The sequence below is a fragment of the Polypterus senegalus genome, chromosome 11, assembly GCF_016835505.1.
Source record: "Polypterus senegalus isolate Bchr_013 chromosome 11, ASM1683550v1, whole genome shotgun sequence".
Taxonomy (NCBI): Eukaryota; Metazoa; Chordata; class Cladistia; order Polypteriformes; family Polypteridae; genus Polypterus; species Polypterus senegalus.
In genome coordinates, this window is record NC_053164.1 from 20,483,814 (window position 1) to 20,508,384 (window position 24,571).

Here is a 24,571-nt window from a genome sequence, read left to right on the forward strand (position 1 = left end):
CAAATGCAATGGATATCCATCCATCCATTTTCCAACCCGCTGAATCCGAACACAGGGTCACGGGGGTCTGCAGCAGCCAATCTCAGTCAACACAGGGCAGGAACCAATCCTGGGCAGGGTGCCAACCCACTGCAGGACACAAACACACCAAGCACACACTAGGGCCAATTTAGAATCACCAATCCACCTAACCGGCATGTCTTTGGACTGTGGGAGGAAACCCATGCAGACACGGGGAGAACATGCAAACTCCATGCAGGGAACACCCGAGAAGCGAACCCAGGTCTTCTAACTGCGAGGCAGCAGCGGTACCACTGCGCCACCGTGCCGCCTGCAATGGATATGTCTGTGTTAAATGCCATTTGGCATGGGATTCATAAAAGTAGTGCTAATGTGTGATGTGCCATCTGTCGTCATGCCAAATGTTTCTGATGCGCCCTCTTTTGGAATGACAGAGACACATACTGACAGACACACACCAACACTTATCCTTTTATTAAGGTGTTTATATGCTCATTTTGAAAAAAGGTGGGATGGGGCATAAGAAGACAGGAAGTGTTGTGTAATGCCGAAACAGAACCTCCTGGTGGAACATCTCAGGACAAATGAGGTTAATTGGCAACAGGCCAGTCGCATGATTGGGCATAAAAAGAGTATGCCAGAGAGGCGGAGTCTCTCAGAGGTAAAGACAGAGAGGGGTTCTCCACTCTTCTTCTTCTTATTCCTCTTCTTCATCTTCTGTCTGCTCCTGTTAGAGGTGCCACAGCGGATCATCTTTTTCCATATGTCCTTGTCCTCTGTTACACCCATCACCTGCATGTCCTCTCTCACCACACTGTGAAAGACAAATTGTGCAGCAACTTAAAGAATAATATTCATCAAGATAAAGTTGCAAAGATTTCTTCATCTACGATACATAAAATCATTGAAAGATTCTGAGAATCTAGAGAAATCTCTGTATGCAAAGCACAAGCCTGACAGCCATCGGGATATTATGATCTTCAGGCCCTCATGTAGTTCTGTATTAAAAACTGATAGTAGTAGAAGTCACTGCATGGGCTCAGGAACAAACAAGAAAACCTTCACCCGTGAACGGCGCTCGTCTCTGCCTCCACAAAGGCAAGTTAAAAAACTCAACCACACAAAGAAGAAACCGTACATAAACACGATCCAGACACTCATTGTAATGGGCTTTGAAGATAAGACTCATAATATTTAATTTGTGTTACTTTGGGCAGAGTGGTGGCTCTGAGGTCAGGGATCTGCACTGGCAATTGGAAGGCTGCCAACTCGAATCATGTAAACGCCAGCAGTTGAGCGAGGCCCTTAAAGTGCAATTTTCTCCATCCTGGGTAGGACGTTAATCTGCATCCAGCTCTGCAAGCTGGTCCTCCAACCTGTAAGGAAAACCTGCGGGTTGGTGGCTGGATTGGCACTCCAGTCACCATTAAAAAACCTCACGCTGTTCCAGTGTGGTGCTGAGGTGTCACCTGCTGGGATCCTGAGGTGCTTTGTCACGTGGTGGGTCCAGCAACGTGCTGTATCAGCATCTGCTCCTAACTTCCTCTCTCTCTGTTACTTTAAATACGATGTCGCCTTTAAGTGAATTAGCTGTGTGAGCAGACTCTAGCGATACTAGAGGGCCGTTAAGGCGATTGTGTGCATGAGAAAGTCAAATGTGGGCAGAGGACAAAAAGCGTGTGGCTCCACGGTGACATCTCACTGTCAGGGACAGCTCTGGGGGAGCGGGGAGCAGATACACGTTAATGAAGACGAGTATTCAAAAGGCAGGCGAGTCAAAAGTTTCAGAATATTGTAGATAACTGAGCCACTAGATCTGGTATTCTTTACAAATGGCAGTTAAACCAATTGAAGGGAATATAAAATAACACAGCATTGAATTCTGGGAGGCATATAGACATGCTGATACAGAGAACTCTGGGTGAAATATGTAAACGCTTGGAAGAAGTGTTACCAGTGTAAGTGCCAGGCAGGATTATCTGGCATATCTGGTAGATAGATAGATAGATAGATAAATAGTGAAAGGCACTATATGATAGATAGATAGATAGATAGATAGATAGATAGATAGATAGATAGATAGATAGATAGATAGATAGATAGATAGATAGATAGATAGATAGATAGATAGATACTTTATTAATCCCAAGGGGAAATTCACATACTCCAGAAGCAGCATACTGATATAGAACAATATTAAATTAAAGAGTGATAACAATGCAGGTAAAACAGACAATAATTTTGTATAATGTTAACGTTTACCCCCCCCAGGTGGAACTGAAGAGTCACATAGTGTGTGGTCTCCTCAGTCTGTCAGTGGAGCAGGACGGTGACAGCAGTCTGATGCATGATATTCTATATGGTGTTCCACAAGGCTCTATCCTGGGTCCACTGCTCTTTTCAATCTACATGCTTCCGTTAGGTCAGATTATCTCAAGTTACAACGTGAGCTACCACAGCTATGCTGATGACACACAGCTGTACTTATCAGTAGCACCTGATGACACCGACTCTCTCGAATCAATAACACAATGTCTTACTGGTATTTCTGAATGGATGAATAGTAATTTTCTCAAGTTAAATAAAGAGAAAACTGAAATTTTATTGATTGGCAAAAACGGATTCAGTGAGGTTATCAGAAATAAACTTGATGCATTAGGATTAGAAGTTAAGACGGAAGTAAAAAACTTAGGGGTAACCGTTGACTGTAACCTGAATTTTAAATCACATATTCATCAGACCACTAGGACAGCATTTTTTCACTTAAGAAACGTAGCTAAAGTTAGACGCACTCCTCTGAGGAGTACCCAAAAAAGACATAAATCACTTGCAACGAGTGCAGAATGCAGCTGCTAGAAACTGGGAAAAGAAAATCCGAGCACATTTCTCCAGTTTTGATGTCACTACACTGGTTACCTGTGTCATTCAGGATTGACTTTAAAATTCTGCTTATAGTTTACAGAGCCCTAAATAATCTCGCTCCATCTTATATATCAGAATGTCTGACACCTTATATTCCAAATCGTAACCTTAGATCTTCAAATGAGTGTCTCCTTAGAATTACAAAAGCTAAACTTAAAAGAAGTGGTGAGGCGGGCGGCCTTCTGCTGCTATGCACCTAAAATCTGGAATAGCCTGCCAATAGGAATTCGCCAGGCTGATACAGTAGAGCAGTTCAAAACACTGCTGAAAACACATTACTTTAACATGGCCTTCTCATAACTTCACTTTAACTTAATCCTGATACTCTCTATGTTCAATTCATCATAATAACTATTCATGGTGGCACTAAAATCCGTACTGACCCCAAGTCTCTCTTTTGTTTCTTTTTTCGGTTTCTCTGTGGTGGCGGCCTGCGCCACCACCAACTTACTCAAAGCACCATGATGCCCCAGCATTGATGGACTAAAAGCCAGAAGTCCACGTGATCATCATCATCAAGTCCTTCCGTGAAAACCATAAATACAAAGAGGACTGTTTCATTTATGTTAGGTAGATTGCCCAGAGGGGACTGGGTGGTCTCATGGCCTGGAATCCCTACAGATTTTATTTTTTTCTCCTGCCGTCTGGAGTTTTTTTGTTTTTTCTGTCCCCCCTAGCCATTGGACCTTAGTCTTATTCTATGTTAATTAATGTTGACTTATTTTATTTTCTTACTGTGTCTTCCATTTTTCTATTCTTCATTATGTAAAGCACTTTGAGCTACATTTTTTTGTATGAAAATGTGCTATATAAATAAATGTTGTTGTTGTGATGAAGCTGCTCCTCTGTCTGGAGATGATCCTGTTCAGTGGATGCAGTGGATTCTTCATGATTGACAGGAGTCTGCTCAGCGCCCGTCGCTCTGCCATGGATGTCAAACTGTCCAGCTCCGTGCCTTCCTTACCAGTTTGTCCAGGTGTGAGGCGTCCATCTTCTTTATGCTGCCTCCCCAGCACACCACCACATAGAAGAGGGCGTCGCCACAACCGTCTGATAGAACATCTGCAGCATCTTACTGCAGATGTTGAATGACGCCAGCCTTATAAGGAAGTATAGTCAGCTCCGTCCTCTCTTGCACAGAGCATCAGTATTGGCAGTCCAGTCCAATTTATCATCCAGCTGCACTCCCAGGTATTTATAGGTCTGCACCCTCTGCACAGTCACCTCTGATGATCACGGGGTCCATGAGGGGCCTGGGCCTCCTAAAATCCACCACCAGCTCCTTGGTTTTGCTGGTGTTCAGGTGTAAGTGGTTTGAGTCGCATCATTTAACAAAGAAGCAATTGGGAAGCAATGAGGAAAAAAATCTGTGATCTTTTATATTGTTGGTTCATTTGTTGTTGTATAAACTTTAATTGCTTTAACAATTGTAACCTCTAATTGTAAACGTTTTAGTTATTACATCCTTTCACTTGTGGCAGTCAACTTTTGTTAGCTATCCTACTACACTTGCTGTGGAGCCTAATATTACTCAATTAGGTTTACCTCCTGTGTAAGTCGCTTTGGATAAAAGTGTCAGCCAAGCAAATAAATGTTGTCTATCCAGGGGGGAAGCGCCCAAGGCCAGCGATTAAATGAATTCTTGTCAACTCTGTTTTGAAGATGAGGTCACCAGCCTTGACCGTATTGCTCGATTTGATTTGTGTGCCTGAGATACGAGTGATGAGTGGATGTCATGGGCTGTACATGTAAATCAAGGCGCATCATTTCTGATTTCCAATATACAAAAAGGACTTTAGAGATCATGATCCTCAGGTCATCCCACTGCACCAATTAACAATGTGTTGAAATTCTAAGTGGAGACTCATGGTCACTGGGAACGAGTCTGATTTACTGCAGGCAATGTGAGCCAAGCTCTCGCTCTGCTTGTACAGCCCGTGACAGGGGGTCCAGTCAGTCAGTCATTGTCAGTGGGGGTCCACTGGAGCAAATCCCAGCCAGCACAGGGTGCAAGGCAGGAACAAATCCCCGGGCATGGTGCCACCCCACGGCAGGGCACACGCACACACACCAAGCGCACACTAGGGACAATTTAGGATCACCAATCCACCTAACCTGCATGTCTTTGGACTGTGGGAGGAAACCTACACAGACACGGGGAGAACATACAAACTCCACGCAGGGAGAACCCGGGTCTCCTAACTACAAGGCAGCAGCGCTACCCACTATGCCACCATGCCGCCCGACAGGGGTTCCAGTACACCATATTCACAAGGGAAACCGTCTAACTTTAACAAATCTTTAAAAATAAAGTTTCATGACACCAGGCTCAAAAGTGAAAACAAGAGTGCCTTAAGGATCCCAATACACTACTGTGAGCAGTAGAGGGCGCCCTGATCCCCCAGACTCTAGACACACAGTCAAGATCTTCAATAAAGTGATGCTTATCTAACAAATACGTGTCACAAATCTCCTAAACGCAGACTTAAATCCTCCGTCTCTCCTCCAGGCTAGCTTTGTCCACCTCACCTGGATGAGGCCTGATGGCTTCTTTTATGCCAGACCCTTGAATATTTCTGGTGTCAAATGACCACAGCCTGGGAGCACCTCAGAGTAAGACTGAACCTCCGTTCCAAGTGTGTGCCTTTCTTACAGCCCCCTCTGGTGGAACCCACATACTCACCAAGACTACAATTCCCAAGATGCCCTGCAGGAGTATGAATGACAGCAACACCCAAGACAAGCTGTCATCTTGCATAATGGGGGGTTAAAAGAAAGAGTCCTCACCTATACCTCCAATTCTTCCTGGCCAGGAAATGGAGCTGCAAATGAATAAATCCGTCTGGGATGGCTGGGGCTCCCTTTCTGGTTGAGGAACCTTCATCTCTTTTTGGTTGGGATGCCAGTCTATCCATCTTGGCATAAGATCAGAATCCAATAAACACAAGTTCACAAAAGACAGAAAATTCAAGAAATGAAAAATACAATAATTTAAACCAAATGGTTCATCGTTGGGTCTCGCTTCTGACTGAAAATATAAAACCAGGAGGGGGGCATAACACTAGGCTGCCATTACGTAGTTTGCCTCTCAAATATAAAAAGCTGATAATCCCCTTTCCCCAGAGTTGTCTCCTTAACGTTCATGCCTTTCTCTGAACAGGCGCCATTGTTGCTGTCTGAATCTCCATCTGTCTGTGTGTCTCTGCATACGGGGAGGACGACCCGACCACGCGTGCCGCTCACGTGTCCCTCATTTCCGTGTTGTTTGTTCACCTGCAGGTGAGGAGCAGATGATTGAGCAAGTCCTGCACTCTGCAATGTTAAATCCCGGAGATCAGTGGCAGCCCCTGAGACATCACGGTCGGGTGGCCAGCGTGGACTATAAAGTGCGGTTCCGCTGCTCGGAGAACTACTTTGGGCCAGCCTGTAACAAGTTCTGCCGGGCCAGGGATGACTTCTTCGGCCACCATAACTGCGACCCCGGTGGCAACAAGGTGTGCATGGAAGGCTGGACGGGCCCAGAGTGCCGGCAAGGTGAGCCAATTAAACAACGGGCTGATGTTTTGGTGATAGTTTACAGTGTCGTAGTTCAGCCAGGCTCAATTCTCCTGATTGGGGTTCAAAGTTTTTTATCTTTTTACTAATTTTTGTGCCATTTTTTTTTTTTTCTTCATTTTTGATCATGTCTATAAACTGCCTCTGTTTTGTCCCATGTGTTTTGTGTGTGGTCCCTCCCAAGAGGCGGGGCCAGCTGCCTGCCAATCAAAGCTAAGAACTGCCCTAAACCTCTGGAGGGTCTCCCACAGCTCCTGGTGGTTCATTTTGAACGTACTAGGGAGTGCTGAATTTCTTTGTGCTCTATTGTACTTTTTGTGATTTACAGTTGTGCTTGAAGGTTTGTCAACCCTTTAGAATTTTATATATTTCTGCATAAATACGACCTAAAACATCATCAGATTTTCATTCAAGTCCTAAAAGTAGATAAAGAGAAACCAGTTAAACAAATGAGACAAAAATATTATACTTGGTCATTTATTTATTGAGGAAATAGATTAAATATTACATATTTGTGAGTGGCAAAAGTATGTGAACCTCACGGATTAGTAGTTAGTTTGAAGGTGACATTAGAGTCCGGTGTTTTCAATCCATGGGATGCCAATCAGGTGTGAGTGGGCACCCTGTGATATTTAAAGAACAGGATCTATCAAAGTCTGCTCTTCACAACACATGTTTGTGGAAGTGTATCATGGCACGAACAAAGCACATTTCTGAGGACCTCACAAAAAGAGTTGTTGATGCTCATCAGGCTGGAAAAGGTTACAAAACCATCTCTAAAGAGTTTGGACTCCACCAATCCACATTCAGACAGATTGTGTACAAATGGAGGAAATTCACGACCATTGTTACCCTCCCCAGGAGTGGTCGACCAACAAAGACCACTCCAAGAGCGAGGCGTGTAATAGTCTGCGAGGTCACAAAGGACCCCAGGGTAACGTCTAAGCAACTGAAGGTCTCTCTCACATTGACTGATGTTCATGTTCATGAGTCCACCATCAGGAGAACACTGTACAACAATGGTGTGCATGGCAGGGTTACAAGGAGAAAGCCACTGCTCTCCAAATAAAGATCACGTGGACAAACCAGAAGGCCATTGGAAGAATGTTTTGTGGACGGATGAGACCAAAATAGAACTTTTTGGTTTAAATGAAAAGCGTTATGTTTGGAGAAAGGTAAACACTGCATTCCAGCATAAGAACCTCATCCCATCTGTGAAACATGTTGGTGGTGGTAGTATCATGGTTTGGGCCTGTTTTGCTGCATCTGGGCCAGGACGGCTTGCCTTCATTGATGGAACAATAAACTCTGAATTATATCAGATAATTCTAAAGGAAAATGTCAGACAATCTGTCCATGAACTGAATCTCAGGAGAAGGTGGGTCATGCAGCAAGACAACGACCCTAAGCACACAAGTCATTCTACTAAAGAATGGTTAAAGAAGAATAAAGTTAATGTTTTGGAATGGCCAAGTCAAAGTCCTGACCTTAATCCAATTGAAATGTTGTGGAAGGACGTGAAGCGAGCAGTTCATGTGAGGAAACCCACCAACATCCCAGAGTTGAAGCTGTTCTGTATGGAGGAATGGGCTAAAATTCCTCCAAGCCGGTGTACAGGAATGATCAAAAGTTACCGGAAACGTTTAGTTGCAGTTATTGCTGCAAAGGGGGGTCACACCAGATACTGAAAGCAAAGGTTCACACTCACAAATTTGTAATATTCGATCATTTTCCTTAATAAACAAATGACCAAGTATAATATTTTTGTCTCATTTTTTTAACTGATTTCTCTTTATCTACTTTCAGGACTTGAGTGAAAATCTGATGATGTTTTAGGTCATATTTATGCAGAAATATAGAAAATTCTAAAGGGTTCACAAACTTTCAAGCACAACTGTATGGATTTTTTTTGACCCCCTCTCTTTTCATTTTTATTATCTTTGGATTCTGTGGTGGGGCTTTTTTTGCTTGGATTGCCTTGTGTTTCAGGTGATTCCATTTTCCCTCTCTGCTCCATGGAGCTGCATTGTTATTGCAATACACTTTCCGAAGACTAAATCTTTTATTTTATTTTTATTCAGTGCTTACCCTTATTACTAGCCGGGGTTAGATGGTGATATCCCCCTCTAGTGGACATTTTTAGAAATGCCTTTGGAACCTGTGGGGATTTAGGTGCTTTGGGACTCTTTAGTGAGTGAGTGCTGTTAAAGGAGTATGCCATCCAAAAACAATATTTGCTGAAATGTTACTCATTCCATGTGCTCTGTAGTGATGGCCGAGTCAAAATTTAAAGCTTGTGTTTTCATGCAGAAGAGAGGTAAGAAATTTTATGATTCCATGTCTGTGGTAGGGGAGCCAGTGCAGTACAACAGGAAAACGTCAATGAAATGTTGATGAAAAAAAATCGCAGGTTACTTGTGCCACGTTATCCACATGTAAAGTCACCCAGCTGCTTACTCACAACGTCCATATATTTTCATTAAAATATTTTTAAATAAACTGCTTCTGGAAAGCACTCTCATGAATGAGGAAGGAAAATGTGTATGTGCGTGCAGACTGCGCATGAAGCTTTCTGGGCATCCAATGAATGAGAAGGAGTCCTGACCAATGGGGCAGCAGGGTCATCGTGTCAAACGCTTGTCCATAAATGAGAGTGCTTTACAGAAGCAGTTTATTTAAAACTATTTTAGTGAAAATCATTACAGAGGGACCTGGGCAGTAGACAGGCTTGAACAGATTTGTGGCAGATGACATTTAATGTCAGTAAATGTAAAGCATTACACATAGGAAGTAAAAATGTTAGGTTTGAATACACAATGGGCGGTCAGAAAATCGAGAGTACACCTTATGAGAAGGATTTAGGAGTCATGGTGGACTCTAAGCTATCAACTTCCCAACAGTGTTCAGAAGCCATTAAGAAGGCTAACAGAATGTCAGGTTATATAGCGCCTTGATTTGTGGAGTACAAGTCACAGGAGGTTCTGCTCCAGCTTTATAACACACTGGTGAGGCCTCATCTGGAGTCCTGTGTGCAGTTTGGGTCTCGGGGCTACAAAAAGGACATAAAAGCACAAGAAAAGGTCCAGAGAAGAGCGACTAGGCTGATTCAGGGCTACAGAGGTTGAATTATGAGGAAAGATTAAAAGAGCTGAGCCTTTACAGTTTAAACAAAAGAAGATTAAGAGGAGACCTGATTGAAGGGTTTAATATTATGAAGGGAATTAGTCCAGTGGATCGAGACTGTGAGTTCATCAAGAACACGGGGACACAGCTGGAAACTTCGTACAAACATTAGGAGGTTTTGCTTCACACAGAGAACCACAGACTCATGGAATAAGTGAGCAATTCATGTGGTAGACAGGAAGACTTTAGGGACTTTCAGACCTTGACTTGATGCTATTTTGGAAGAATAAAGTGAATAGGAGTGGAGAGCTTTGTGGGGCCTACTGTTCTAACTTTCAGCTCTTATTGACAGCTGGGGTTTAAATGTAACAAATTTTCATTAGAAACGGGTGATGTTCCACATGTGTACTGCCTTAATAACTCAAAATTCCTGTTCCAAGGCACTTGTCTGATTTTCATTTCTGCTTTGAAATTGCAGCCATTTGTAAGCCCACCTGCCACCTGGTCCATGGTTATTGTGAATTGCCTGGCGAATGCAGGTAAGAGATTGTCTTCCATGTATCTGAAATGTTTTCTGCCACATTTATGAGCAGAAGTTAGACATTAGGAATGCATCAGAAATACCACAAATATTCAGGACAAAAAAAGTGACACATTTGTTTTTTGGCCAAAAGAGTAAGAGTGATCAGTTTTGAACAAATGAGATAGATAGATAGATAGATAGATAGATAGATAGATAGATAGATAGATAGATAGATAGATAGATAGATAGATAGATATGAAAGGCACTGCATGATAGATAGATAGATAGATAGATAGATAGATAGATAGATAGATAGATAGATAGATAGATAGATAGATAGATAGATAGATAGATATGAAAGGCACTATATGATAGATAAAGTTTTAAAATAATCTTTATTGTAAAAATAAGAACATCAACATAATATACACAGTCGAAATGACGAAAACAAATTTCAGAATAAACAAAAAAGCCATATCAGACCACCATTACTCCCCTTTTACACTCCTCCTACTCCGCACATTAATAAGAAAAAAGTTAATAATTCATCCTAATACAAAGACCACCATTACTCCCCCTTTACACTCCTCCTACTCCGCACAGTAATAAGCACGTGGTATTGATGCCCACCATTACTTTTTCTTTCTCTTGCCCACCACAGTGAAATCAGAAGTTCATTTTCAGCCCCCCTTCATCAACTGAGCACAGCACCCCTTTCACCCCCCACACATTTTCAAACCCCCCCATTCTATTCATCTGTTTATAATACGCATATTCCATTCTTATTCTTGAATAAACATTCAATTTAAAAATCAAACAAATATCTGTAGGTTCAGATCCACGTTGCTTATTATTTCGACTTTTTAAAATGGCCAGCTTTGCTTCACCTAACAGAAAGTTGAACAGTTGCATCCTGCATCGAGTTTTCTTATTATATTTACTTCCAAAAATGAACAGGACTTCATTAAAAGCTCCAGTCAATTCGGTACACAAAGCTTCAAAAAATCTGAAGAATCCCGCCAGTCGATAACAATACAAAAACAAATGAAAAACTGTTTCTTTCTGTCCACAGAAAATGCAAGAATCAGTTTCAGCTTCTTTAATAATTTTTAAAAAGGACTTGGTGGCAATGATCCCATGCCCAATTCTCCACTGTAAGTCTGCAGTTCTTTTGTTGCTCGGTGGCTTGTCCCGCTCCCTCCACGCAGGCCCCCTGTGCCCCTCCACTCCCAGCTTCTCCCTCCATGGAGTGTCCAGCACAGACACCAATGCAGTGAAGTGACGCAGTACTCATAGAGCTCTCTCTTGGACAGAGAAGCAAAGCTCACCACTGTTCCTTTGGTGAAGTGAACAACTGAATGTTCTGGTAGTAATGAGAGGTCCACAGCGGGGCAAACATCCAACTTATTAACAGTGGAGCCGATGGATTCATTTAGCAAGTGGTAGTCTTTAGCTATGGAGGACAGAAACTGCTGAATCATCCTGACTGACTTAACTTCGAGAAGAGAAGCCAAGACATCAGCATCTATGAATAATTTGGTAGTGGCATCATAAATCTGTGCCAGTTTCAGTACTTGATGCTTAATAAGAATTGAGACAAAACTGTCACTGTGCAAGAGGGGGCATGAAAAAACAGAATTATAAATTAAAGGCTCATTTTGAAGCCACCCAGTTGTATTAAAGTTCCTCCTAAACACCACGTGCCACGTTAATAGGACACCTTTGTAAAATTTTGGTAACACAGAAAGGTCCAGTTTTTGTAGATTTATAACCAAAAGTGCTTCATCAAACCCTAACCCGGCCACACGATGAAGGAAACTCAGCGCTAACTCCCTCCAACTCAGGGAATATGAAACGCAGAAAAGCTTCTGTAAGACTTGGAGCCTGAGGGCTGCGACTTTGGAGGAGATATCTAGAAGTCCCTGACCGCCTTCTTCCAACGGTAAAAACAGCAGACTCTGCTTTAGCCAATGCAAGCCATCCCAGAAGAAATCAAGCAATATTCTTTGGATCTTCTTTAAAAGCCCCAGAGGGGGGTCACCACACATGAGTTTGTGCCACAGCATTGAGGCCACTAAATTATTGATGACGATCACCCGCCCTCTGTATGACAGTTTAAGTACAATCCACTTCCACCTGTTCAGACGAGAGATCACTTTCTCTAAGAGTCCCTCCCAATTACTCTCGTCCACCCCCTCACTACCCAGGACCACTCCAAGATACCTGAAGCACTTCCTGTTCCACTTTAGGCCTCCAGGTAAGTCTGGTAGTGGACATCTAGACCAGGAGCCCAGTAAGAAGGCGTTACTCTTAGTCCAATTGATTTTTGCAGATGATATGTTCTCAAATAGTTGTTGACAATAAATTAAAACTTCAATGTCACCCTTCGATTTGACGAAGACAATACTATCATCAGCGTTGGCCAAGCATTTGAAATTAACATTTGGGTAGGATGGAAATGTCACCCCCTGTAGTCTCCGCTGCAGCTGAAAAAGAAACGGCTCAATGGCCAATGCGTAGAGCATGCCAGACAAGGGGCAGCCCTGCCGAATTCCCCTCCTGACTGGAAACGGTGCGCTCAGAGTGCCATTAACTTTTACAATCCCAAAAACGTTGGTGTACAGCAGTGCAATCATATGAACAAAATTATCACCAAATGTTTTAAACAAAAACCGGTGATCTACTCGATCAAAAGCTTTCTCCTGGTCAATGGATAATATTCCTAAATCCATCCCAGAAAGATTGGAGGCTGAAATGATATCCCGCAATACAAAAATATTATCATAAATAGTCCTGTCAGGCACACAGTACGTCTGGCAGGGACTGACGAGCAGGTCCATCACAGTCCTCAGGTGGCTGGCCAGGGCCCTCGAGAAGATCTTATAGTCCGTGCACAGCAGGCTCACCGGGCGCCAGTTCTTTATTTGGCAAAGGTCTCCTTTCTTAGGCAGCAGAGTGACGACTGCTCTTCTGCAGCTCAATGGTAATTCTCCATCCTGTAAGCTTTGTAAGAACACCTCGGTACCCAGCAGGTACCAGAAATGTTTATAGAACTCAGCTGGGATGCCATCGAGTCCTGGTGCCTTTCCAGTATTCAAACCAGCCAATGCATCTGATAGCTCCTGAAAGGTGATGTCTGCCTCCAGCTTCAGCTTGACGGTGTCTGTAAGTTTGGGTAATCCGTTCAAATAGTCCAACATGGCCGAATCATCAATTACACCATCCTTAAATAAATCAGAGTAAAAAGACACAGCAAAGTTCCTGATCTCCTCCGTGGTGTGCAGCTCGTGACCTTCAGCGTCCTGCAGCATGTGGATCACCTTACTCTCAGCCTCTTTCTTTTCCAGATTAAAGAAAAATTTAGTAGGCGCGTCCAAGTGATTTAAAGTTTGAAAACGCGAGCGCACCAATGCACCTTGGGCACGAAGCTCCAGGAGTTCAGCAAGGGATTGTTTTTTAGACTTTCAAACAGCAAGCGTTTCTTCACTAAAGTAGTCCTGTAAAACGCTGTACAGATTTGTGATGTCCTCCTCCAAGCTCTTCATTTCGTGAAGACACCGCCTGGTCACATGCTGAGTGTACTGCTGGCAAAAGACTTTAATCTGCACCTTGACACATCCCACCATTGCGAAGAGATGGGAATCTGGACTTGGTTTGAGTCCACTGCAGCCAGAAAAACTCAAAACACTTGAGGAAATGAGAATCCTCTAACAGGGAGACATTAAAGTGCCAAAGAGATTGAGAGGAAGGTTTTTTAGGGACATAGACATTCATTCCCACCAGAGAGTGATCTGAGAATCCAACTGGGCAGATATAAGCCTTAGTGACCGTATTCAGCAGGTGCAGACAGTAAAAACGGTCCAAACGCGCCATCGAAATGCACCCACCGCCCCCCTTTACCCAGGTGTACTGTCTATCTGACGGAAATTTACTTCTCCAGACGTCCACCAGGTCCGAGTGGTCTAATAAGGAGTGTAAAGCACGGACAGACGCTGGGTGAGGCTCAGCACCATTACGGTCCAGTAAGTTATTCTCCGTACAATTAAAATCTCCTCCGACCAACAGGATCTCCCCATTAACAAAGGTCTCCAGCACCTTCCTCAGAGCTTTAAAGAAACAAAGTCTCTCACCTCCATTTGTTGGAGCGTAAGTGTTAATAAACACCAGATCTTGGCTCTTATCCTTCACCTGAACTACCAGGAGGCGCCCAGCCACCACCTCACTAATGTTAGTGATTTGTAAATTTGACGTGTTAGAGAACAGTATGGCCACCCCAGCACTGACATGTGAGCCATGACTCAGGACAGCCTGACCCCCCCACTCACGTAACCAGTCCGGCTGATTTCTAACATCAGAGTGAGTTTCCTGTAAGAAAGTGACCTGAAGAGCCTTTTGGTTTAAAAAGTCAAACAGAGCGGCCCTCTTTGCAGTCGCCCTACAGCCATTCACATTTAAACTCCCAATGTGTAAAGACTGCATTGATGATTCACAAATGGGAGTGAACAATATTGCACAAGTCAACCAAAAATAAAAAAGTTTCAAAAACATATCCATTATTTCTGAAAAATGGACTTTCGCACCCTGCTAATCACATTTTTAAGACGGGTAGTTTCCTTTTGGTCCATTCCCAGACGTGCCGCTTTGCCATCACCCTTTGAGCGGACACCACAAACAATGGAAGGTCAGGGAAGTGATCCTCCACTTTAACACCCCTCTTGCCTTCGATGAAGTCTAAAAACTTCCTAATACTTGCAGTGTTATACCCGCCACTGAGTCTGTATTGGGACGAGGTCGTACTCCTCACTGAGACGTCAGTGTCACCGCCTTCGTGCTCACGATCACTCAGGTCGCTGTGACAATCACTCTGACTTCTAAGAATCCTGCTCGATACTTGCGATGACTCGCCAGCCACGTGACTTTTCTTTGCAGATTTTTTAGTGTCTGATTTTTCTTTTCGTTTTCGAGTACGAACTGTAAAATCCTCCTCGCACTCTCTGTGCCGATCATCGCCGTCTTATCCCCTCCGCTACTGACCTCCGCAGTCTCCGGCTCATTTGTAATTAGTTCTCCTTCCACAGACTCGCACTGAGCACTTTGAACGGACTCGTTTACAACAGGATCGCTGGGCTCAGCCAACGCATTCCCTTCGGTAGTCAGCAGGCTCGCCTCAGGAGCGACTGCTAACACTACAGTGGGGTGCAAATCACTCACAACCTGTGCTCCGGCTACGAGCTCAGCTACCTCTGCAGTCTCCTCATCCTCCATACTGTCCACCTCCTCACCGCTTTCATACTCCGTCTCATCGCTCACTGAAGCAGGGGCAGCGCTTCGGCCCACCGGTAAAGGTCTCATTTTTACATTGAGAGGCCTTGTGTCCGGCCCTCCCACAGTTAAAACACTTCATCGAGTCCAAAGTAACAAAAACCACAGAATCACAGCCATCAACCTTGAATCTTAGAGCAACATTTATGTCCTCCTTCATGTTGTTTAACACCATAAAAACCTGCCTCCTAAATGAAACAACGTGTTTCAATTCTCTCATTTTACAGCCCAACGGAATCATCACTATTTCTGATAAAACCTGGCCATAGCGGCGGAGTTCCTGCACCAAAACATCATTCTTTAGGAACGGTGGGACATTTGAAATAATAATCTTTTTCACAGGTGCTGACAGAGGTAAAACAGGAACCAAAGCGCCATTAATAATAATCCATTCTTCTACAAGTTTATCAACCAGAGATTCCTTGTTAAGAAATACCACTACGGCCTTATTCATTCTTGATGCTGAACGAACATTCTTAAAGCCAACAACTTTACTGACAGCCACAACACACTCTTCAGCCGAAACGTGCGGCTCGACCAGTACTTTAGCCCCATGCCGGCGGGAAAGATTTTCATAAAACCTAGGCATTAGACCAGGCGACGACACTTTGGACGCGGCCATGGCTACACGCCAAAGCCGCGTCTTATTTGATAAAACCCCCTGAAATAGAAAAATAAGAAAAGGAGTTAGAAATAAAGAAAAAACAAAAAAACTTACAGAAGACAGAAAACACGTCCGACTTCCAACGCCACGACTCAGCCACGCCCACCCCAGACCACACTAATCGAAAGACACACCGACAGCAAGACAGTAGTGATAGATAGATAGATAGATAGATAGATATGAAAGGCACTATATGATAGATAGATAGATAGATAGATAGATAGATAGATAGATAGATAGATAGATAGATAGATAGATAGATAGATAGATAGATAGATAGATAGATAGATAGATAGATAGAACTTCATTTGGCAATTACAATGAATTCTGCACCACATTAAAGTGAGGGGTCCAAAGACTTTCTGAATGCACGTATTGGCCTCCTGTGACTCAGGTGTTTAATCTCGCCATTGTGTGCTGCTCTGTATGCCATGCTGAAAGAAAAGTGTATTTGTGTGTAAAGCAATGAGCTCACATCACATTTGAGATGACTTAAGCCTACAGCCTTTGTGCACTTTAAGTATCGCCTTTTCTTATTGTCCTCTAGGAATGCAGCCAACACCCTGCAGTGGTCTCCCGGTTGGTTCTTTTCCATTTTTTTAATTGTTTATACTTTTAAAAGATGAAATGATGGCGTACATAGCGGAAGGAACAAGTGCGCCAGACATAAAAAAAACCCCGAAACCCTAGAAGAATAATCGTTGGACAATAGCAGGGGTTGATCCTCTGGAGCCTGGCTCTTCTGGCCCTGAGATGGAAAGCGTTAGGTTTGATTTGTTGCTGTCAATTAGTTGTTTCCAACATAAAATGCACCGACTTACTGGAGTGTTGAGTGGCCTGAGAAACAAGAGCTGTTTATCAAGATGGGACATCCTGCAGACTTCCTGTTAAGGGTCTACTGCTAGAGCGGATGTGATTTTTTCATGGCCAAAATGCAGCAATTTGTACAGTCGCATAAAACGGAAGCCGGCAGAGCAGCGGGCACATCAAAATACATCAAGAGGTTCCGTACTTTCCAAAAAATGAGCCTCCCACTCCTGCAGGAACAGCAGGGGCCTCATGTATAAAACCTCACTTAGATTATTTATTCAAATTTTGCTTGTGCTCAAAGTAAAAAAGCAGAGTATGTACAACAAAATTGGATTTATAAAACCATGCGTATACCACATGCCACGTGAAGTTTCTTTCTAAATCTCAGATTCAAATAAAACAATGTGCTTTTGCATGTCCTTTTAGCCACTCCAGATGACCTCTCTCCAGGAGCCATGTATGGCTTTAAAATAAATGCCTATTTTGAATATTCATGACCTAATTACCATCTAAATTTGGCCTTGTACCTGAGTGACATCCTTACTACAAAGTATTGTAGTACTTGGAGAGTATTGGAAACGGAGCTTCAGGGAATGTGATCTTGACTAAAGTGAACATTCTTTTTGATGGTCCCTCTGCAAGAGTCACAAATAAGAGAAGGAAACGAGTGGGAGAAACTGAGTGGAGGGAGCAGTAGCAGTGGCAATGTGCCATCATGCAGCGCCCAAACTGCCACCAGTACCCAGCCTGGATTGACGCAGACTGTATGCGCAGAATGGCGAGATAGTAAGAGCACCCTTGTTGAACTTGTAAAAAAATAGAATCATTTTGCCAATTTAAATGTCAACGGTGCCATACATACAACATCCAAACATCTTTGGCAGGGTCTGGGTCATCCATGTGCCTGTGCCATTTTGGGTGGTACTACACAAGCCAGCCATCACAATACGGCAAACCTTTTTTTGGGGATAAATGGCAGTGTGCCCCCCAACAAGTCATTTTCTAGCAAGCTCAATCCTGGGCAGTATGTGGAATAGCTGGAGCCTAACCCAGCAAGCATGAAGGGAAAGGTGGGAACAACCCCTGGATATCAAAGCCAAACACCACCACACGCCTTTTAATAAACCAAAGGCCTGTTCTGTCACCAGGCCGTGAGCCTCAGACTATGTCACCTCTCATGTGGTGCTTTTGTGGATTGGTGAGTGATGTGAAGAGTCAGGCTCTGAGGGGGTACCCACTGTCACCGACTATAGGAGTCATGCCATGTGTTGTGCGACATAACTGGCAATGGCAAGGTTAGCTGTTTAGGAAGGTAGTGCTAATGGCAGACTACACAAAAGGCGAGTTTTCAGGGATCACTCATGGCTGATGACTGATTTATAAACTGATTTAGACTTCCTAGCGCTGCCGTCTCAGAACTGTGTGCTGGATTGGAGCCTACTTTATATTAACGGATTATTCAGAAATCACATAAAAACTGTAGGGTTGTTGGCAATGGGGGTTTTCCCACCTAAGGCATGTCACGCTATCTGTATGGGATGGTCTAATTAAAATGCTACCCAGATACACCCAATTTCTTAATTGTCAGAGAATGCAAGCTGAGATCAAAAGGCAGTTTTCAGTGATTACTGATTTTCTAATGTCATTGTCACAGTCAGGACTGTCTTAACGCATGGGCACGCACAGGCATAAGGGCCCCATGCTAATCTATGTATGTTGTGACTTGCTGTCAATAAATTATTACAATACTATACTAAACTAAACTAAGTACTTGCTATTGTGTTACAAGTGGGCATTGGCATTCTCCTCTGATTTAGTATCACGGTCACCTCTGCCACCTCACGTGCCTGTATGTGTACGGATCTAATGCACTACATCATGTAAAAGTGGATATGTTCACATCACTTCAACTCAATTCTCTGCAAAGAAATTTCGCAAATGTTTGTGTTGAACACGTAATTAATAATAAATAATTTATAGTCATTTCATACTGTGCCATCTCTGTCTGTATGGTTTGCCAGTTGGGTATCATTTATACTGTACGTTGACATTTTTGTGTTTTTCAAGGCTCATGTTGTATGCTTCAAACGTTTGTGTTGGTGAATCTTTGCTGTACAGCATGTTTTTTAATGTTTCAATGCTGATTTTGTTGGAAGTACTGTACCAATACAATAAATATATGTTTAATTATATACATTTTTATTCCTGGGAGTGGTTGTGTAGGTAGGGGCTTCAGTGCATTGCTTTGCCCGGGGGCCTATAATGCTGTTAAGACAGCCCTGCTCACAAATGATCGCAGACGTGTTGCGGTTAAGGTGCCATCACAGTATTAGAACATACAAGCATAAGAAATTTGACAATTGAGAGGAGACCATTCAGTCCATCAGGCCCATTTGTTTAGCTAATGGCTAAACTGTCCCAACATCTACTGTAGATCATCTTTAGTCTTCTTAAGGATTGTCAAGGTTTCTGCTTCAACCCCATGTCTCGGTAGTTTGCTGTTTTGAATCCACTTCTCCTTAATTTGTACTGATGCCCTTGAGTACGTGGTTCACGGTTTAGGTGACAGAATTCTCTTGGATCGCCTTTATTAATGCCTTTGAAGACTTTGAAGATCTGGATGATGACCCCACAGTCTCCTCTGCTCAGACTAAACAGGTTTAATTCTCTGAGTCTGTCACAGTAGCACATGTCCTTAAGTCCCATGATGCACTTGGTTGCTCTCCTCGGCACAGCTTCAAGTGCTGCTATGTCTTTCTTGTACTGTGGAGACCAGAACTGCACACAACACTCCAGATGTGGTCTTATTGTATAGTCTGACCATAATGCCCCTTGACTTAAATTCAGCAATTTTTTTATGAACTAACCTAACATTTAATTAGCCTTTTCAGTTGCTTCTATTCACTGCTTAGTCAATGAAAATGTTGTGTCAAAATAAACCCCTAAATCCTTTTCAGATGTTACATCCTGTAGATAGATGGATAGATAGATAGATAGATAGATAGATAGATAGATAGATAGATAGATAGATAGATAGATAGATAGTGAAAGGCACTATGTTATAGATAGATAGATAGATGTTTAGTCAGAAAGCATTTGATAAGGTGCCACATGAGAGGTTGGGCATCAAGTTAAAAGAAGTTGGAGTTCAGGGTGATGTTTTTAAGGCTGCCAACTCGAATCATGTAAACGCCAGCAGTTGAGCGAGGCCCTTAAAGTGCAATTTTCTCCATCCTGGGTAGGACGTTAATCTGCATCCAGCTCTGCAAGCTGGTCCTCCAACCTGTAAGGAAAACCTGCGGGTTGGTGGCTGGATTGGCACTCCAGTCACCATAAAAAAACCTCACGCTGTTCCAGTGTGGTGCTGAGGTGTCACCTGCTGGGATCCTGAGGTGCTTTGTCACGTGGTGGGTCCAGCAACGTGCTGTATCAGCGTCTGCTCCTAACTTCCTCTCTCTCTGTCACTTTAAATACGATGTCGCCTTTAAGTGAATTAGCTGTGTGAGCAGACTCTAGCGATACTAGAGGGCCGTTAAGGGGATTGTGCGCAAGAGAAAGTCAAATGTGGGCAGAGGACAAGAAGCGTGTGGCTCCACGGTGACATCTCACTGTCAGGGACAGCTCTGGGGGAGCAGCGAGCAGATACACGTTAATGAAGACGAGTATTCAAAAGGCAGGCGAGTCAAACTTTCAGAAGACATTGTGGGCAAAGTTTCAGAATATTGTAGATAACTGAGCCACTAGATCTGGTATTCTTAACAAATGGCAGTTAAACCAATTGAAGGGAATATAAAATAACACAGCATTGAATTCTGGGAGGCAAATAGACATGCTGATACAGAGAACTCTGGGTGAAATAAGTAAATGCTTGGAAGAAGTGTTACCCGTGTAAGTGCCAGGCAGGATTATCTGGCATATCTGGTAGATAGATAGATAGATAGATAGATAGATAGATAGATAGATAGATAGATAGATAGATAGATAGACAGATGTTTAGTCAGAAAGCATTTGATAAGGTGCCACATGAGAGGTTGGGCATCAAGTTAAAAGAAGTGGGAGTTCAGGGTGATGTTTTTAGATGGGTGCAGAATTGGCTGAAACACAGGAAGCAGAGGGTGATGGTGTGAGGAACCTCATCAGAACTGGCCGATGTTAAGAGTGGTGTCCACAGGGGTCAGTGCTGGGGCCGCTGCTATTTTTAATATATATAAATGATTTAGATAGGAATATAAGTAACAAGCTGGTTAAGTTTGCAGATGATACCAAGATAGGTGGATTAGCAGATAATTTGGAATCCGGTATATCATCACAGAAGAACTTGGATAGCATACAGGCTTGGGCAGATTTGTGGCAGATGAAATTTAATGTCAGTAAATGTAAAGAATTACACATAGGAAGTAAAAATGAATACACAATGGGCGGTCAGAAAATCGAGAGTACACCTTATGAGAAGGATTTAGGAGTCATAGTGGACTCTAAGCTATCAACTTCCCAACAGTGTTCAGAAGCCATTAAGAAGGCTGTCAGGTTATATAGCACCTTGATCTGTGGAGTACAAGTCACAGGAGGTTCTGCTCAGGCTTTATAACACACTGGTGAGGCCTCATTTGGAGTGCTGGGTGCAGATTGGGTCTCCAGGGTACAAAAAGGACATAGCAGCAATAGAAAAGGTCCAGAGTAGAGTGACTAGGCTGATTCAGGGCTACAGGGGATGAGTTATGAAGAAAGATAAAAAGAGCTGAGCCTTTACAGTTTAAACAAAAAAAGATTAAGAGGTGATATGACTGAAATGTTTAAAATTATGAAGGGAATTAGTGCAGTGGATCAAGACTGTGACTTTAAAATCAGTGCATCAAGAACATGGGGACACAGTTGGAAACTTGTTGAAGGTAAATTTCACACAAACATTAGGAAGTTTTTCTTTAAACAAAGAACGATAGACACTTGGAATAAGCGACCAAGTAGTGTGGTAGGCAGTAAGACGTTAGGGACTTTCAAAACTCGACTTGATGTTTTCTTGGAAGAAATAAATGGATATGACTGGCGAGCTTTGCTGGGCTGAATGGCCTGTTCTCGTCTAGATTGTTCTAATGTTCTAATGTTCTAATATTAAAGTGGCTGTTGGAAATTTATACAAAAGCTAATTAACTTACTTTAGCCCCACTACATTGTAAATTACACACATGTAAACTAACATGCTGATAACTCATGTCTGAAATGTAAAATGTAGAAAAACAGTTTGATTATTATAGTGGAACTGTGGTAGTGAACAGCTGGACTAACAATGCAATCATCTTTACAGTTCATCTATAAGCATCAACAGCAAAGAACCAAGGTGGAACCATCTATGGTCAATGCCCCAATTACCTGGGCTTGGTTTGATATCCAAAAACATTTAGTTTGCAGTTGTTGCTTGCTTTAAACAGTATCTATTATTACCTCTGCCTCTTCACAACCCAGCTACCTTTAATACTGCACACCCTGTAGCACAATGTCTAACTAATTGTGCCGGACGTACTGGAACATTCTGCTCTGGAATGTGACCCTTCCTCTCTGGATTTTTGCACACACTTGTATTTAGTGTGAAAGAACAGCCACTCGATAGATAGATAGATAGATAGATAGATAGATAGATAGATAGATAGATAGATAGATAGATAGATAGATAGATAGATAGATAGGAAAGGCACTATATAATAGATAGATAGATAGATAGATAGATAGATAGATAGATAGATAGATAGATAGATAGATAGATAGATAGATAGATAGGAAAGGCACTATATAATAGATAGATAGATAGATAGATAGATAGATAGATAGATAGATAGATAGATAGATAGATAGATAGATAGATAGATAGATAGATACACATACTCCAGCAGCAGCATACTGATAAAGAACAATATTAAATTAAAGAGTGTTAAAAAAGCAGTGCAAGTTAAAAAATGCAAGGTGGAGAGTGCAAGGCAGGTATAACAGACAATAACTTTGTATAATGTTAACGTTTACCCCACCGGGGTGGAATTAAAGAGTCACATAGTGTGGGGTCTCCTCAGTCTGTCAGTGGAGCAGGACGGTGACAGCAGTCTGTCGCTGAAGCTGCTCCTCTGTCTGGAGAAGATCCTGTTCAGTGGATGCAGTGGATTCTCCATGACTGACAGGAGTCTGCTCAGCGCCCGTTGCTCTGCCACGGATGTCAAACTGTCCAGCTCCGTGCCTACAATAGAGCTTGCCTTCCTTACCAGTTTGTCCAGGCGTGAGGCGTCCTTCTTCTTTATGCCGCCTTCCCAGCACACCACCACATAGAAGAGGGCGCTCGCCACAACCGTCTGATAGAACGCCAGCCCTCTATGTAAGTATAGTCGGCTCCGTCCTTTCTTGCACAGAGCATCAGTATTGGCAGTCCAGTCCAGTTTATCGTCCAGCTGCACTCCCAGGTATTTATAGGTCTGTATCCTCTGCACAGTCACCTCTGATAGCTCAGTGTCTCCCACCTTGTATTTATAATTTACTAGCTGTCCCCTCCAGCTCTGCCAGTGTAGCAGTGAAACAGGTCAAACTTTAAAAACCAATAACATTTTTTTTTTATTTAATTGTTTGTACTGAGGATAATTTACATTGATAGCTTTCATATCCAAGGACCTCTTGATATACAAGACTAGCCGTTGCCCGTGTATTAGTGAAACAGGACAGTGACAAGGGCCCTGCCCGGCTCCCCACTCTTGACGTCATTCTTCCCACTCCCCTTGACTTACAGTCTCGCTCCTGCAAGCAAACTATAAGTCTTAGCACAGTGAGAAAAGTTGCAAAATCATCCGGAATGCTGAAGCAAATTATAGAAAAAAATCCGATCTAAATCCGTTAGGTAGTTCTCTCGTTCGCTAGCTAAGCTAAGCGAGTTAAGGTTACACCCCGAGGCTGGTGCGTGAGTGAGGAGGGCCCCGCAGCATGATGAGTCTGTCTCAGATTTGCGCTAATAAATCTGTACCACAAGTGAACTATAATACTTAGCGCAATGACAAAGTCACAAAATCAACGGAATGTTCAACCCGATCTAAACCCGATCTAAATCCGTGAAGTAGTTCTCTCGTGAAAAGCGGACAGACATACAAACAGGTCTAGCAAAAACTATAAGAAATTTCATGCTTGGACCACAAAATTTTTTTAACCGTTTCTTAGCAAGCACCTATGGGCCAAGGGTAACCTACATTCCAAATTTTAAGTCCCAAGTCCTCATGGTTCGGGAGATTTCGTGATGAGTGTGTCAGTGGTATTTGGCTTTTATATACATATAGATTATTGGTTTTGCTATCGGGGCAAGAATGTAGCTGTGATCTCTTTGCCAAAAATATAAAAAGTTGGCAAGGTACTGTATCTCTGGCCAAGCGGAAGGTAGGTACGCTCTGACGTCAAACGTTGGCACTGTATCTGATCGCGTTCATCTCTGATGGGAGTGGGGAGAAGAGCACGTGACCAATGAGCAGCTACCCTCTAAAACACACGTAGCCAGTTCAGGTGGTTCAAGCATCCCATTAGGATGCCTCCTGGACACATACCCTTCAGTGGTGTTTTTCGAGAATGTCCAACCAGAGGGGGACTTTGGGGCAGATCTCAGACACAGTGGAGAA

General features: G+C 43.0%; 1 protein-coding gene across 1 annotated transcript in view; it reads left to right on the forward strand.

The window, feature by feature from the left end:
• Positions 1-24,571, forward strand: part of LOC120538720 (protein jagged-1b) — a 261,014-nt gene that overhangs the window by 177,688 nt on the left and 58,755 nt on the right. The window contains exons 4-5 of the mRNA XM_039768138.1: positions 6,223-6,477; positions 10,100-10,160. Of these exons, the coding sequence (XP_039624072.1) occupies positions 6,223-6,477; positions 10,100-10,160 (316 nt within the window). The remainder of the gene's footprint in view (positions 1-6,222; positions 6,478-10,099; positions 10,161-24,571) is intronic.